Source organism: Caenorhabditis briggsae, assembly GCF_000004555.2.
Source record: "Caenorhabditis briggsae complete genome, chrX, whole genome shotgun sequence".
Classification (NCBI taxonomy): Eukaryota; Metazoa; Nematoda; class Chromadorea; order Rhabditida; family Rhabditidae; genus Caenorhabditis; species Caenorhabditis briggsae.
In genome coordinates this window covers 14,780,295-14,797,270 of record NC_013491.2, presented here as the reverse complement: position 1 = coordinate 14,797,270, position 16,976 = coordinate 14,780,295, and the positions used below count along the sequence as shown (strand labels likewise).

General features: G+C 36.6%; 2 protein-coding genes and 3 non-coding genes across 5 annotated transcripts; 1 reads left to right on the top strand and 4 right to left on the bottom strand.

Moving 5' to 3' along the window:
* Positions 1–11,217: 11,217 nt before the first annotated feature.
* Positions 11,218–12,785, bottom strand: CBG00192 (the record flags this gene model as incomplete). Its single annotated transcript, XM_002645240.1, has 3 exons — positions 11,218–11,458; positions 11,509–12,069; positions 12,676–12,785. 3 exons carry the CDS (start codon positions 12,783–12,785, stop codon positions 11,218–11,220), a joined length of 912 nt encoding a protein of 303 aa, XP_002645286.1.
* A 1,011-nt stretch (positions 12,786–13,796) lies between these two features.
* Positions 13,797–14,990, bottom strand: CBG27906 (the record flags this gene model as incomplete). Its single annotated transcript, XM_045240162.1, has 3 exons — positions 13,797–13,941; positions 13,995–14,858; positions 14,902–14,990. 3 exons carry the CDS (start codon positions 14,988–14,990, stop codon positions 13,797–13,799), a joined length of 1,098 nt encoding a protein of 365 aa, XP_045097904.1.
* Positions 14,991–16,384: 1,394 nt separating this feature from the next.
* On the bottom strand, positions 16,385–16,456 carry CBG28229. The gene has a single exon. It is a non-coding gene (tRNA).
* A 184-nt stretch (positions 16,457–16,640) lies between these two features.
* Positions 16,641–16,712, top strand: CBG28689. Its single transcript has one exon. It is a non-coding gene (tRNA).
* A 117-nt stretch (positions 16,713–16,829) lies between these two features.
* On the bottom strand, positions 16,830–16,902 carry CBG28499. The gene has a single exon. It is a non-coding gene (tRNA).
* Between the last annotated feature and the right edge of the window lie 74 nt (positions 16,903–16,976).

Genomic DNA, 16,976 nt, shown 5'->3' with positions numbered 1-16,976 from the left:
GATTGCTCAGCTCTATTATTTCGCATGTTGTTTTGCCCACAGTTTTCAAGCGAGTTAGCAGTCGGTAGTGCAGGCCCGGAAACGCCCCGTCGGCGAGTAAGGCAGGCGTTCAAAATTGTCACTCTTTTCGATGAATAATAATGATGATACGGAAACTTCATCTTGTTTTCGATTCGATGAAATTTCTGATTTCGATATCAACCAAATGAACTACAATTTATTCAATTTACAGGCATGTCAAAGGGAATCACGCCGCCGGTCTTCTTCTCTCGATACGTCCAACTGTCTGGGATGCTGGATTATTTCGAGTAAATCTGTTACTTGACTAGTCTGTTCCATTCAATTGATGTTCCTTTTAGTTCACTCTGTAAGTTTTCACGATTTCTCATTAATTATTTGTTGAAAAATCTTATTTTCCGGTCAAAACTAGTAATTTTCCCCGGATATTCCGTCCTACAGCCGTACTGTAAGTAACTGACGTCTGAAAAACATTTCACACTGTTATAAGTCCATGTCCAAAGAATTATTGATCAAATTTCCAAACGAAATTCCACGTAGCTCTAAGAAAAAGCCACGAGTCTGCTCGAAAATCGGATCGTTTAATGGTAAACAACGCGCGCTAGCGGGATAGCGGAGTGTCGTTGCAATCCACGTTTTTATGCATAATAAAAACGCGGCGTCACTTGTCTGCTTGAAAATGTATTTTTCTTCTTGTTGGCTGTCGATGTTATTGCGATTGCTTTAAAATGCATATTCATTATTGTTTCAGAATACATCCATCCATTATGATTATCAATAGCTGCCGTTCTACGTCAAAAAAACCTCTTGTGCGCTGTGAACCACCGTATAGTCATCATTTGAAGCGCTTTTTATCAGAAACAAAAAACTTGGTAAGCTTTTTTCCTTGTTTCAGAAGCTTCATGTAATAATAGCGATGTATCTGAAACGAATACAATTGAAACTGCTGTGTGAGAATAGGAGGCGCTGAACGAAGAAATACTGTAGCTCAGTTCCCTCGATGTTCTATTGCATCATTTTGAGGAGTAGATAATGGTAGAAGGTCTATCATGACAACAGCCAATTCAGAAATACTGCCGTGACAATGAGCAATTTGGGCGGAAACAATTAGGAATATTGTCGTGTACGTCAAGAGGAAGATTGGGGCAAAACGGAACTAATCAAATTAGTCTTCGTTTTTCACAAAGATAGATTCCACAACGACATGGACAAGAGATCCATAGTTTTTGTATGTCCGGATATATAGAAGTCGTTTGCCGATTTTGTGCTTTCACGCAGTCTGAACCGGAACAATTACTTCTCGTACTTTTTTCACCGACTATGAGTTTCATGAGCAAAGTAGTTGTCTACAAATCGAGTTTATGGGATCAGAGGAAACGATTTCGAGCGATTCATCTCCACTTTCTCCGGCAAAAACTGTCTTGTTAATTGTGTTTATTCTGTCAATTTTTGAATTTTAATTCGGAAATTAGAACCTGAACTCTTCGAACTGTAGTTGCTAAAGAAACAGAGTTGCGTCTTTTCTGCAATCTTTCTCAGATTTCAACCAGCATTTTTTGAATGAAATCAATCACCATTCACAGCTGCGCGCGCCGAAACATTTCTCTTTTTATCTCCCCATCGCACAGTCTTCCATTTCGAAAAACGGCAAAAAAGGAAATGTTCAATGCATTTCCTATTTCGAAAGCCACTCTTCTTCTTCTTCATTTCCATTTCCACATTTATGGTATGCGTCACGAAAAGCTTTTCTGCGTTATATTCCTCCATCTATCTTTTTTTTTGGAAACATGTATTCCTTAGATTTAATTCCATTTTTCCAAGCCAGTTTTCCTCTTTTGGTTAATTAATTTCTCTTTTCGAAACTGAGAAAGAATCGTGTGACTTATTGTTATAAACTTGCGAAATTTTCCGCAACGAAAACTTTTGATTGAAATCGCGAACCAACAGTCACCAAGTTATCTTCTTAGTTTTTGAAATAGTAGTGTTGGTAACAAAACTAATGTAGTCTGCTGATGGATGGTTTTACGTGAGTCTACAGACAGCGTCTAATGCCCTAAGCAGAAGGTTTTACGGGGGACTAATCTTAATGTCTTTTAACCCAACCAGTAATGACTCCTCACTATTCCTCTTTTGCGATCATTTGAGTGCAATAGGAACTTTTAGTGTTCCTCAGAGCTTTCGTTCAATTTTTTTCCACAGAAAACTTTGAAAGAAAACACTTTGAACCGCTTTTTGAGTTGTTTGAACAGTGATAGTTTGTTGCCATTTTTGGTTACTCTAGTATTATATTCGTATCATTTTATGACTCAGCGACTATTCCTTCTTTTGTTCCCCCTCCGTAAGTGTTCTTCTTTTCCTCGTTTCTTCCTCGCCTCCTTTTCTTCGAACCCTCGAATGACTGCCAACACCGTCATTTATTACTCAACAATTCTTCCTTTTCTTTTTTGCCTTCTCTTCTTCTCCGTTCCAACCCCTCGAATAACTGCCAACAGAATCATTCAATCGATGCATATGCCGTCTCTTCTCTTCCATTGTGTCTCTGTTCTGAGAACCGTGACGAGAGCTTTCGTCGTATTGCGCTCCCTCCGCACTTCGAGGAAGAGACGCAATAAGTGTGTATGTGTTTTGGCAAGAGACGAAAAGATGTGTGCGGAAAAGAGACTGCGAAGACTGAGCGAAGAGAAAGAGCGCCCCCCCCCCTCCCTCCCACATTGGGGCCTCCCACTCCTCTCTTTTTTACTTCTCCCCCCATACTCTTGGTTCTCCATTTCTTCCATTCGGTCGTTCAGCAGCGCCCTTCTCAGGCTTTTCAGAAGTGTAAGGCACTTGGCAGCTATGCATTTTTTATGTGAAGGAGTGTGCTGCCAAAGGGGCTCTCAATCCTCTCTTATCTTTTAGGCATTTCTTTCGTCACTCTTTTCAATACATATTGAATGCAATGAACACATCTCGTGAATCGCATCTAAAATCTTAAGAAAGCCTCCGCCCAAGTTGTGTCCTGTCTCTTATGACCACGTTTTGAATCGTATTCCCAATCGCAAAACTTCCTCTTTTTCAAGACACTCCCTGTTTCTTCTTGCACAAGTTTCATCATCAAAATTGCTATTCCAGAAAAACGACTCATGTTGATGCAATTTCGACTTCTCACGGTCCAGTCTTCACAGGATCCAGATTGAAGACACAAAGTTTCATTATTTGTCATTTTCCAAAAAGTAAGTTTATAAAACATCTTTTGCATTTAATCTAGGAAAAACTTCGATCAGTTTATTTTCTCTTCATAGTTTAATTTATATGTCAATGTGGACGCATATTCCATTCGTAAACAATGATTTAAGGATGATCCTTTTTTCAGAGCACGGGAAATTTTGTTTATGGTTGAAATGTAAGTAATTGGACTGGTTCACTGTCCACTTTCCCCTCTGCTCTGGATTTTCCCTTCTCTGGATTCCTCACCTTCTCTGGATAAAAATCTTCGTATACCGAAAAATAACATTAATGCTTTCCGAATTATCATAGAGGTTGGTCAATTCTTATCACAGTCCCTTCAATGGCTGATTATTCCAGAAAGGATTGGTTTTGTCCAGTTTGATCGGACAGCATGAAAAAGGCCCAATGGGCTACTTCTGGAATTGATTGGAATTTAACTGGCTCATATCTTTCTGAGGTACGAAATTGGTGACTTTCAGAATCACGGAAAGCTGCTCTTCTTCAGCTCATTGACGTTCTTTTGTGTATTCTATTAAAGTTATTTCAGTCAGTTGGAGTGTCAACGACAAGGGACGTCATCTTATCATGGCAACGTCGTCAGGCAACTTCATATTGGATGGAATGAAGGATAAAGCTGGCTTCTTTTACTCTATCTCTCTCCTCAAGGTGAGCACATGACGTCTTTCAAAACCAAATGTGGCTTCATAGTTCTCTCCTGATATTTTGGTAATCTCATGAAAACTATTTCAGCCGATTGGATAATAATCCCCGGATCAGTGACGTATGGAAAATCCTCGGATCATCACTACGAAGTTAGTTTGTTTTTCATTCAGAAAATTGGGACGGGGTTTAATTGAAAGCAAGATAGATATAAGATATGGGATACTAAATGAGATTTAGAACCACAGATTACATGGCTCTGTCCCCTTAGAGCGATCATTAGCAAGACAAAGGTCCTTTGAAGAAAAATAAGGAGAACACTAGCAGTTTTGTGATAATGAGTATGAAAATTATAACTTCAAATTAATGGGGCTAGCTTATGGGATTATTGTATCATTCTAGCCCGTGGGATTACTGTATTTTTCTAGCCTATAAAATTATTGTATCACTCTTGCATATGGGATTACTGTATCATTCTAGCCCGAGAGATTACTTAGCCACTCTAGCCCGTGGGATTACTGTATCACCCTAGCCCATGGCATTACTGTATCATTTTAGTGCATGAGATTACTGTATCACTTTAGCCTATGGGATTACTATCGGATGACTCTAAAGCTGTGAAAAAACTTCGAAAATCTAAATTTTAAACCATTATTTTACAGTTGAACTGTCAAGGAATAACTTATCGAAAGCTGTATATATTTGGTACAATTAGTCATTTTCTCTTATTTTTTATCTTCCTGACCCCAAAATTCGAATTTTCTCATCAATTTCTTTCTCTTTTTATTTCATCATTTTTCTTTTTTCTTTTATATTAGCTTATCATGTAATTCTCAACTTAACGACTTACTTCTAGATGCGCGTGCACCCCAAAAATTGCGAAACACAAAAAAATTATTTTATTACTTTATCATGTTTTATTTTCATTATTTTTTTCTTTTTTTCATCATTTTACTCCCCTTTTCAGTTATTCAGGCCCTTGCGAAAAACGCTGAGCAATTGATAGATCTAGGATAACTGATAATTCTTAGGGCGATTCCGCGCACCACGTAATCATCAATCTATCGACGGATTTCTGTAGTTCTTGAACTGCAGATTGAAACTTGAAATGGTTTCTTGGAACTTGAAAATCTACAGTTCTGCAGATGGAAAGATTTCAAATGTAATCGCTTCATCTGAAGAACTGGTCAAGACTCAAGTTGCCGAGAAAAAAAACAATCAGAAACAAACTCGTTTGTTTTGGATGCCCCAGGACTGATTTTTCAGTTTTCGGGGATCTTGTTTTTTTTGTGATTTTCAGTTATTATTGTTTTGGAATTCTGTTTTGGACAGAATTTCAGCTCACTACATTTCCTTCCCCTATATCCCTACCTATATCTCTGTTTTTCCCGTCCCCTTCTACGACTTCTGCAGTTTCAATTTTCAACTGACGGATCTGACTGAATTGAAAGAGTAAATTTTTCCCGTCCCCATCACACCTATACTAGTTTTCCCCAAGTTGACACATTCTTTTTTCGAGCTGCTGAGGACAATCTGTATCGAATGGATCAATTTTTGACGACATCCCCACGACGACTCGCCGAAAAGTATGCAAGATTGTCCACAAAAGATTGCGGCGTTTTTTCCTAGTACCTCCTAGTTTTCCCACCTCCCACACCTTACTCTTCACGCCATCGTTCTTGAATTCATAGCCATTCTGACTAAGATTTCAAACTCTATTGTTTATCGGAAATGAACTGGGTCCGCTATGGAAAACTGACTCAAAAGTCCAGATTTTTCAGTTAGCGTTTCATGGATGCTCATTTTCATAACACACCAGAAGCTGGGCCAATTGATCTAGGAAAGTAAAGAAATTTTTTTACTGGAATGATCAGTGAAGAAATTTGCTTTGCGTAGCTCGCAGATACCACTTATCTTTTTGAGCTTTCCAAAGACAAATCTTCTGGAAAAAAGTTCAAACATCTTTTATGAAGAAATATCGAGACGATATTTGAACTTTTTGTTTCTAGAATTTTCCAACTTTTTAGGAACACAAATTGATTTGTGAACTGTATCGAGTTGTCAAGAACTGACTATTTTGATAGCTTGAGCCGAATTATAAAATTTCGAACATGTTGAATCTTGACTTTAAATCAATCGATGTTTTTGTAATTCATTACAAATCAATCACTGTATTTTTTTTCTAGTGGATAAGCATATGTTGCTCTACCCCTAACTACCGTAAAACCTGTAATAGAACGAACCCCACACTTTGAGCTCAATTATCTCAATTCCTATGAAAGATATCAAAAATGTGTCAACTGATAAATTGTTTATCATAATATCACTAATATTTTATCAGTTGATATTTTTTTCATATCTTTGACAGGAACAGATATAAATTGCTCTAACTGAAAAGTTAAGGGCCCTTCTATTACAGGTTTCAGGGATACCGTAAAACCTGTAATAGAAGGGCCCTCACACTGTCGAGTTTGAGCTGAATTTTCTTGGCTTTTATGCAAGATATCAAAAATGTGTCAACTGATAAAATGTTTATCATAATATCACCAATATTTTATCAGTTAGCAAATTTTTCATATCTTTGACAGGAACCGAGATAAATCGGCTCGGATTTAAATGTTAGAGGGCAGTTCTGTAACAGGTTTTAAGGATATCCTAAAACCTGTAATAGAACGGCCCCCACACTACCAATTTGAGCTCCATTATCTCGATACCCATGCGAGATATTAAAAATGTGTCAACTGATAAAATGTTTATCATAATATCACCAATATTTTATCAGTTAACAACTTTTTATATCTTTGACAGGAACCGAGATGAATCGGCTTAAATTTAAAGTTAGTGGCCCTTCTATTACAGGTTTTACGGTAATATGTTGAAAACCTCCGATAGAAACTTAGTTGGGTAAATGTGACAGTGTTAAATGCTGATCTACTAGAAAAGATACGGTGCTCCCTGCATACCATGTCATCACCAGCTTGTCATCTTCTTTCTTAGACGTTTAAGAGCATTCTTTGATTGAGTGGTTTTCATTCAATCAAAGAATGTCTATACTGGTGTAAAAGAATTGGAGATGTTGTAGAGGAACACCGGTGACCATGGCCAAAAGTGCCATAACAGAAACGGTCATTATCTGAAGATATATTTATCATCAGAATTTATTTTCTTGATTCTCGCGCTTTATGTCGATTTTTCTTTTTGAAAATGTGTTTTTCCAACTATCCTGTTGGAAAATAACAGAAAAATCGACATAATATAGTGGAAAAAAGAAAACATCTGAAAATGCAGAGTTTTCGTTATTGGACTTCTAGTCATGGCCACCAGCGTTTCTTTTCTACCGCTCCAGTTTTTTCGTACCAGTATCATAACAGCTACTGAGAACAACGATTCTGTTTTAGGATATTATTCCCCTATTTCAGATTCCGGATTATACGGCAGGACGCACCGCAGGGCGACACAAGGAGGAGGAGGACACTATGATTTCCCGGCACAGTAACTGTGTATGTGTACATATATGTGTATACTGGGAAACTGTCGCTTCAACCCTTAATATCTTTTGTTTACAAGAGATACTCAAATCTGACATGTTGAAAAAATCTGTTAAAATGTTTCAGACATTTTACCAGTAGGCATTCTTCGAGTATCTTTGGTATGACACGAGATAAGAAGGTTGAAATGACGATATCAAATGGTGGTTTGTCTAACAAACTGCCATTTGATATAAAAATTTTGGCTTGACAGCTATTATTTTATAGTGTCATTTCAAAAACTATTCCACACTATGTGTGGTATACGACGTAGTTGTAGAATAAATTTAGAGCGATTGAGATATTTCTCGCTTCGAATTCTACAATCGTTGACGTCGTTAGTTATTTAGTTATTCAGTAGTTGTTGATCGAGCTTAAGTGCTCGATCGACGACCTTCATATTAAAAGGGGCTTATTTCCCTCACTTTCTGTGTGAGTAGCTGTGCTACTAGGTAGTCGATCGAGCTTAAGTGCTCGATCGACAACCTTCATATTAAAAGGGATAGAGATTGAGTTCTCTCCCTAAGTTTCTGTGTGAGTAGCTAGCTACTTAATAGAGTGACTAAGTCACCTACCGGGGCTCCTCCCACCCATGGAAAGTGATGAATTCACTGTTCCATGGTTCACACTTGCTGGTTTAGGTAGTACCGTTGGTACTACTTATTCCGAGTATGTAGTACCAGATTGGTACTGCTTATTCCGAGTGAGTAGTACCAGATTGGTACTACTTATTCCGAGTGAGTAGTATCGAATTGGTACTACTTATTCCGAGTAAGTAGTACCAGATTGGTACTATTTATTCCGAGTATGTAGTACCAGATTGGTACTACTTATTCCGAGTGAGTAGTACCATTGGTACTACTTATTCCGAGTGAGTAGTACCATTGGTACTACTTATTCCGAGTAATTAGTACCATATTGGTACTACTTATTCCGAGTGAGTAGTACCATTGGTACTACTTATTCCGAGTGAGTAGTATCGAATTGGTACTACTTATTCCGAGTAATTAGTACCATATTGGTACTACTTATTCCGAGTGAGTAGTATCGAATTGGTACTACTTATTCCGAGTAAGTAGTACCATTGGTACTACTTATTCCGAGTAAGTAGTATCGAATTGGTACTACTTATTCCGAGTAATTAGTACCATAATGGTACTACTTATTCCGAGTAATTAGTACCATATTGGTACTACTTATTCCGAGTGAGTAGTACCATTGGTACTACTTATTCCGAGTAATTAGTACCATATTGGTACTACTTATTCCGAGTATGTAGTACCAGATTGGTACTACTTATTCCGAGTGAGTAGTACCATTGGTACTACTTATTCCGAGTGAGTAGTACCATTGGTACTACTTATTCCGAGTAATTAGTACCATATTGGTACTACTTATTCCGAGTGAGTAGTACCATTGGTACTACTTATTCCGAGTAATTAGTACCATATTGGTACTACTTATTCCGAGTGAGTAGTATCGAATTGGTACTACTTATTCCGAGTAATTAGTACCATATTGGTACTACTTATTCCGAGTGAGTAGTATCGAATTGGTACTACTTATTCCGAGTAAGTAGTACCATTGGTACTACTTATTCCGAGTAAGTAGTATCGAATTGGTACTACTTATTCCGAGTAATTAGTACCATAATGGTACTACTTATTCCGAGTAATTAGTACCATATTGGTACTACTTATTCCGAGTGAGTAGTACCATTGGTACTACTTATTCCGAGTAATTAGTACCATATTGGTACTACTTATTCCGAGTGAGTAGTATCGAATTGGTACTACTTATTCCGAGTAAGTAGTACCATTGGTACTACTTATTCCGAGTGAGTAGTACCATTGGTACTACTTATTCCGAGTAATTAGTACCATATTGGTACTACTTATTCCGAGTGAGTAGTATCGAATTGGTACTACTTATTCCGAGTAAGTAGTACCATTGGTACTACTTATTCCGAGTAAGTAGTATCGAATTGGTACTACTTATTCCGAGTAAGTAGTATCGAATTGGTACTACTTATTCCGAGTAAGTAGTACCATTGGTACTACTTATTCCGAGTAAGTGTGAACCATGGAAAATGAATATTCTCATTTTTGAAGGGTGGGAGGAAGCTCCAGAGAACCGTTATATGTGTAACTAAGCGTTACATCATTTAACGGAATGTGGGGGTACGATACGTACCCCTTAGTTTATATACCGTGTAGTTGTAACTACACAGCATGGGACTCTAGGGCTCATGCATCGTAAAGATGCATGGGCTCTAGGGCTCATGCATCGTAAAAAAGTGTAAGATTATTTTGTTGTTATATTGTGAATTTGTATCGTAACTTTTTTCACATTAACTTGCGCAATAAGTTATTCAGCGTAGTTTATGGTAAGTTGATTTTTCAAGGTTTAGTATAAATCGCGAGAAACCGCGATATTTAAGGTTCTTCATTTCATTTTTTCTCTCTCTCTCTCTCTCTCTCTCTCTCTCCTCTTTTCCCATTCATCTTTTTTGTCTCTCCTTTCAACTTTTGTTCCCTATTCTTTTTCAATGTACTTGTCAAATATCGGTTCTATTTTGTATTTTTTCTCATCTTTATTTTCATAACACTTTGAATGTATCATGTGCCTTTCAAGTTTGTTCTACTGGTTTTGAAATGTATCATGTTCCTTTTTTTCATTTTTTGTAAAATAATAAAAAGTTATAATGTGAAACCTTGTTTGGGATATTCTTCACGAAATTTTAAGAGGTTTCAGAGGCTTAATGTTTAGTTAGTCATTTTGTAAGTTTGTGAGAGTTAGTGAGATTGATGTATGAATAAGGGATCATTGGACATAGAGAAGTTATTCACAGATGTTTCAGGTTTCGAGAAGTCTTTGATGGAAAAATGCAGTTTAAAAAATTTTCAGTCAAGATCGAAGGTAACATGAATCCATAGTAGCATTTCTCCGAAAAAAACAGGAAAATGTGATTTTTATCTTATCAACTTTTTCAGCTTCAGTGAGAAGAAATTAATAAAGCAGTATCGTTTTGAAATGTTAAAAAAAATCGTTTTTGTCTCTCGTCAATTAGTTTGATCAGAGTTAGTATTTCTTTCTTCCTTCAATTCTTAGATTTCAGCGTTTTCGGATTTTTGTTTCTCCATTTTTATTCCAGTCATTGTCTTAAAAATAAAGTTCTGTTGTAGTTTGAATCGTTGAGGATTTTCAGTAATTTTTCACAAGGATTTTAGAAAAACGTGAATTTCATTTTTGAATTCTTTTCTACAAAAAATGTTTTGTCATTATTTGAAAGCAACATTTTGGAAGGGCCGAATAAGTCAGTAACCAAAAATTCTCAGCATTAAAAAAGATTTAAGGACCGAGATAACCAACAAATGCTGATGAAAACGCATATCCGTGGATTAACATCGAGTAAACTCGACTCTATGGTTGGAAATTGAATTTCAGCCAATTATAGTGTGTTTTAACCTTTTTTTATAATGTTTATAATAAATGAACATTCTCAAAAATTGATCACGGTTTTTTTCCTATACTTCGAGATATGTTTGTTACCGCCTGCTTTTTTAAACTTCCAAAGAGAAACTACAAATTTTAAAACATTTATCAGAGGTAAAAAATTTGTGTTGAATTGCATAAAAAGTATCATGTAAGTAGGGAAGATTGATAAGACAGAAAAGCAAATGAAAATAAAATTGATATAGAGGAAGTTTTAAAAAGTCTGAAACTAACATTTCCAGAAAATGATTGATTTTTCAGAGATCAGAAGCAGGAAATGTAAAAAGCGATTGGATAGTAATCTGGCTGGTTAAAAATGAATTGTTCCTTCACGAGCCAATTTGTAGTACGCCTGACGAATGTGATGCGGCTGAAGTGGTTGTTCTGCTTCATCTTCTTTGGCATCACGAATATCAAGTGCTTCTTCAACAATATCCCCCACAACCATCTTGGCCAAACTAGCTACTGCAATGACTGCACCCTCGGGGAAAGGAGCATTGTTGGTGAACTTCTTCATTAGTCTTCTGATCATGGTTCTTTGAAATTTCGATCTGAAAATTGGCAAATTTGCTCATAATGATTTTCATGTTTTTAAACTAACTGTCTGAATACTTCATAGCGATCGAATTGCTCTTTGGAGAAGTTTTTGAGAAGCACCTCCATTTTAAGTCGTTCCTTTTCATCATGATCCAGTTTGCCAGCGGTATTATCTTCTTCTTTTTCTTCTTCTTGTTTCACGGCACTCTTGATTCTCACCGATTCAATATCTTTCTTATCCATCTTTCCCTGGGGCACACTCTCAACGTCACTAGTCATTGGCATTGGTTCTGGCACAGTGGGCAACTGTTCGATCATCAAGTCTTCGATCTCGACCTTTGGCTTCTTGACGAGTGGTTCCATACAGGTAATGGGCTTTGTTGCTTCCACTGCTTCCATCAGTTTTCTTTTTGTTTCTTGCTCCAATCGGGATATGCTGTCTTTGACCATTTGCTTAACATCCGGCATGTCCATAGAATCTTCATCGCTTGAAAGGAAAAACTTGACTTGAGCTGAAGTAGTCGGCTTGTCACTAAACGTTGCCGGAACCATCTGATCAGGAGAGCTGCCACTAGTAGTTTTGTCGGTATCGTTGGCCTCCATTGGCTCATCTCCGTCTTCATCACTTAAAAAATAAATCAGTTTTAGTGTCGAAATTTCTGAAAACTTATTCGGGCATCTCAACACCTTTCAATCACATATTTTGATGAAAATTTCAGAATAGGTTAAGAATAGCATCTCTGAAAATTTTAAAATCCGCTGATTTGTAGCAGTCAAGTTATATCAATTTCAGTAATTTCAGTACGTTTTCAATGCAAAGTAGCAGTCCGTGAAGACAATTTTCAAAATTTCTAGGACGTTTCAGAACATAACACTTGTTTGGTTATACTTCGAATTAAATAATTTTTCATACTTCTTACATTCCAAATTTTTCAAAAAACGTTTTTTTCAATTTTCGAATGGATCTGGAAAATGTGTGAAAGTGCCATTCACTTCTCAGTATAAGAAAACAACTTTCATGTTCTGAAACGTTCTAGAAGTTAAGAAAAAATGTTAAATCTATGTGTTACATTGAGTTTGCGGTTTTTGGTATTGATATAACTTGGCTAAACCTGGCGAACGGATTCTATTGGTGTCTAGGTAGACTATTCTCACATGTTCTTAATATATTCATCAAAATCTAAGTTAACAAGGTGTTGAGGTTCTCTTATTAGTTGGAAAAAAAACTTACCTCATTTCCATTTCAGCCATCAAAGTCAAAGTGCTGTCTTTTGGAGTTGGTGGGTAGTTCTCCTCTTCTTCATCGCTGCTCAATCCTCCGAACAAATCCATAGCATCCATTTTGGAGAAGGAAGGGATCTGAGAGACTCAAGATTAGTAAAAGAAAAAAGGAAGAATGATGAGTTACCATGTGTTATTGATTTTTTGGGTGCGATGCGTTGCGTATTGCATCGTGACGCGTAGGTCAGCCTTATGGGAAAATTCCAGGTGCCGTATAGTAATAGGGCCTCTTCCCCTCTTATCTTTTCATCTCTCGCGTTGTGTATAAACAAGAAGGTATATTACATCATTATGGAAAAACATCATATAACTTAAAGGTAGGGGGACAGGAGATTTTACGGGGGATTTTTGGGGCCAGAGTATGCATTCTACCGTAACGGTGTACAACGCTTAATGTCACTCTGCGTACAGCTGTCGTCCTCGCCTTTATGTATGCAAACGGGTGACCGCTTTCTCTTTGCCCGTGTAGCTCAGTCGGTAGCGGCGCCGCACCCTCAATCCTCGTCCCACACGTTCAACTCCTCGAGAGGCATATTTAAACGAAATTTCGAGAACATATTTTTTTTCATGTCCCCCCACCTTTAACAAAGAACTCAAATAAAAAATTTTTATTGGACTATAAATTGGTTAATATACAATATTCAAAAACAAAAGCACCGAATGAGAAAGTGGAACGTTGGCAAGTATTTTTCATGGCATTGAACACTTTCCTAACATACAAAGCTCAAAAGAAAAAGTTAACTATTTTCATCAATAAAAATTGAGATGAGAAATTGTAAGTTTTTCAGGATAAAATTATAAGTAAGAAAAAAGAAGGTGGGACTTATTTTTGAAGACCAATGTTATTAAATTGTTTCAATTTCATCAAGAGATATTTAAAAAATCTGTAAACTAGAAAAACATTTTGCTGATGTTCATTCGAAATAGGTTAAATATATTTTAGAGTCACCACGAAAATCGAATGGCGGTGAAATAGAGGCAACATGGTAATTGATGAGACAGCTCGTCTAGTGACACTTTTTCAGAATCACGTGTGTCAGAGCAAAATAAATTGAAAATGCTTAAGCCAATTTAGTTTCCTTCAATGATGTAAAACCAGAACTCATCCTCATACCAAAGGACATTTGCACTTCTACCATCCTCAATACGAATAATTTCTAGTGCGTACCGGGTCCAATATTCAGGGTGTGGAAACATCGGCGGAGGAGGTGTGGAACTGAAAAAGGGTAAAACTATCATTTATTAAAATTGGTACTATGCAAAACTCACGTTGGTTTGGCTGGTATTCCTTGGAATCCTTCTGGATCAATTTGAAATTCTCTACTGTAACAATAGAATGTTTTCAATTTTCTAAGTCCTCCATTCATCCATGCTTTCATCAATGCACCAATATCTGATCCCCTCATTTCTTCTCGACTAACTGTAAGATTTTCACATTCCATTTGCAAAAGCGAGCGAAGATTTATGAATTCCGTATCCCAGATTGTCATGTTTCTTGTTCTCAAAGGATACAAACGGCTCATGAATCGCGAATCCAAACCCTTTCGAAGTGGAATCTCAGTAAAAAGAGGCATCTCCGTGAAATGGACTTTGAGATGGTCGACTTCAATTTCATTTTGCATATATTTATACTGCAAAATAAGTCTTCTTGCTCTGAGGTTGTGGTCAGCGTTGGTTTCACACTCTTTAGGACGGAGTTGAAAAAACTCGAGAATCCGAAATCTTCGAATCATTTTGAAAATGAAGCAGTGTACAAAACTAACTCTAGCATCAATTGGGTAGAATCTCAGATCGAAGTTGGCCACGTTGAGTGAAGGAAGCAACATTTCACTCAAATGTTTTAAAAGCTCCATGTTGGATGAATCCAAGTTGTCCTCATCTACGCACATATCCAATTGAGTTGTATCCCGATAAAACCCATACTTTTCAAATTCAATGGATGTCATCGTAATGATTCGTGGAGTTCTTCTTCTTTTGCGTAGATCCCCTTTGATGTGAAGCATAACGGTCTCTTCTCCTCTTTTTAATCTTATATAGCAGTAGTTATAAATTCTCCATTTTAGCGCGTCGACATGTATTTGATGAGCGGAGAACAGAGCTCTGTACTCGGGAAATTGCAGAATCAGTCGGATTCTGAAATTGAAAATACAAAACTTTTAGAAAACCTGAAACTTACAGCAATTCTAGTGGCAGATGGAGAAAAATTTTGGTTATCACATTTTCCGGCCATTCGAACTCTGGCGGGAAAAGAGGCACAATGTCCATGTTGGCGTTGGTCGAGTGAATAAAGAGCTTGAGGAAAACAGACAGAAACAATTTCAAAAACGAAGCTGAAACCAAATATAACGATTCACAATTATCGAGAAGCAAAATAAAAATTCAAAATTTTTTTCCAGAAATCAGACAAAAAAAATTATTTAATAATTATTTAGTTTAAACATTTATAATATCCAGTTAACTCTAAAACTTTGCGAGTAGACAAAAAACAATTAGACAAAAGAATAGAAAGAAGTGTACTGCCCTGCGTCAGCTGTGGAATCGATTTGACACAAGCGTGCTTTTAGTGCAAATGAGAAGGAAAAGGCAAAGTCGCTCCATTGAACATCTATTTTTAGAGGGAATTTGAACTCAATTCTTCCTGCTTTCTGCATTTTCTAGGTTTTTCTAGGTTTTTCTCCGGCGATATAATATAAAGAATTACCATGGAAACAATTTTCGGATAATGTCAAACTTTAAAACACTTTTTTCCACATAAACCGCAACTACAGAATTTTTATAAAATTAAAGCTCGTGTTTAAAACAGTGTTTTTAAAAAAAACTTCAACCACCAAAAAAACATTTGTTGAGCATTAAGACATTTTGAGTGAGTATTGATTGTATAGGTTTTACTGAAGCAAAGTGGGACAAAATTTTTTCAAAAGCATGAATTTTTGTATGATTTTATTCATGGTGAAAACTAATTTTCTTCATAATTGAGCAGAATTTTTGAGAGCAAATCAGATCTGTTTGTGGCATGCATTCAGAAAGTCTTACATCTATTTATTACCTTGACAATCTAAATATAGTGAACCCCAAACTTGTAACTTCGAACCAATTTATCTGGGTCCCTGTGTGAGATATCAAGAAGTATTCAACTAATGAAGTATTTCCGATCTTATAACAAACATTTTATCTGTTGACAACTTTTTGATATCTTCCACAGTAAATGAGATATAAGGGCTCAAAGTTGGTGAGCTGTGGGTAGCGGCATTCTATTGGAATTTTATGTCCTTGCACAGTTTTGATCATTTTTGGAATTGTGCAAACTTTGATTTTTATCCATTTTTCCAAAGGCTACAATGATCATTATGTGGTCACAAAAACTATGAAAACACTCCATAAGCTAAAATAAAAAAAATATTCATGACCTTCGAAATATGTAAAAACTATTCCGATTTAAAATAAGTTACTTATGTACTATTGTATTTTCAATTTTATTTTATTTTATTTTTATTTATGTATTTTTAACGTTTTTGATTCAACAATTGCAGTAGTCAGTCTAAATATGCAAAATCAGTCATTATCATACTCATTCTAGTCCTAGAAGGTGGTTATAAACTTCGTTCTTTTTTGAAATTTTTTTTCATTAATGATAGATATATAAAACTGCAAAAAACGATAGGTTCCACCGAGATTTGAACTCGGGTCGCAGGATTCAAAGTCCTGAGTGCTAACCGCTACACCATGGAACCTGACAAACACCTGCCTTTCATAAGGCAAAAATCATCTTATCGTCCGCGAACTGTCTCAATGAGTGAAAGTCCTGGTGTCAATAAGGAAAAGCTTCCGCATCATGAATTGACATGCAGCTGGCGTTTTCGATGATTTGATAAGTGACAATATAATTATTGCAAATTGATAAGCATGTGTTCGTCCGGTTCCATGGTGTAGTGGTTAGCACTCATGACTTTGAATCCTGCGACCCGAGTTCAAATCTCGGTGGAACCTATCGTTTTTGTTTTGATTCAATTTGAGCTTTCTTGGCAACAAATTGTTTCTGAAAATAGTTTTATTCGGAAACGAAACATTGTCATCACTAGCACATTCACAAAAATTTAAAACGATAGGTCCCACCGAGATTTGAACTCGGGTCGCAGGATTCAAAGCCCCTGAGTGCTAACCACTACACCATGGAACCGGACGAACACATGCTTATCAATTTGCAATAATTATATTGTCACTTATCAAATCATCGAAAACGCCAGCTGCATG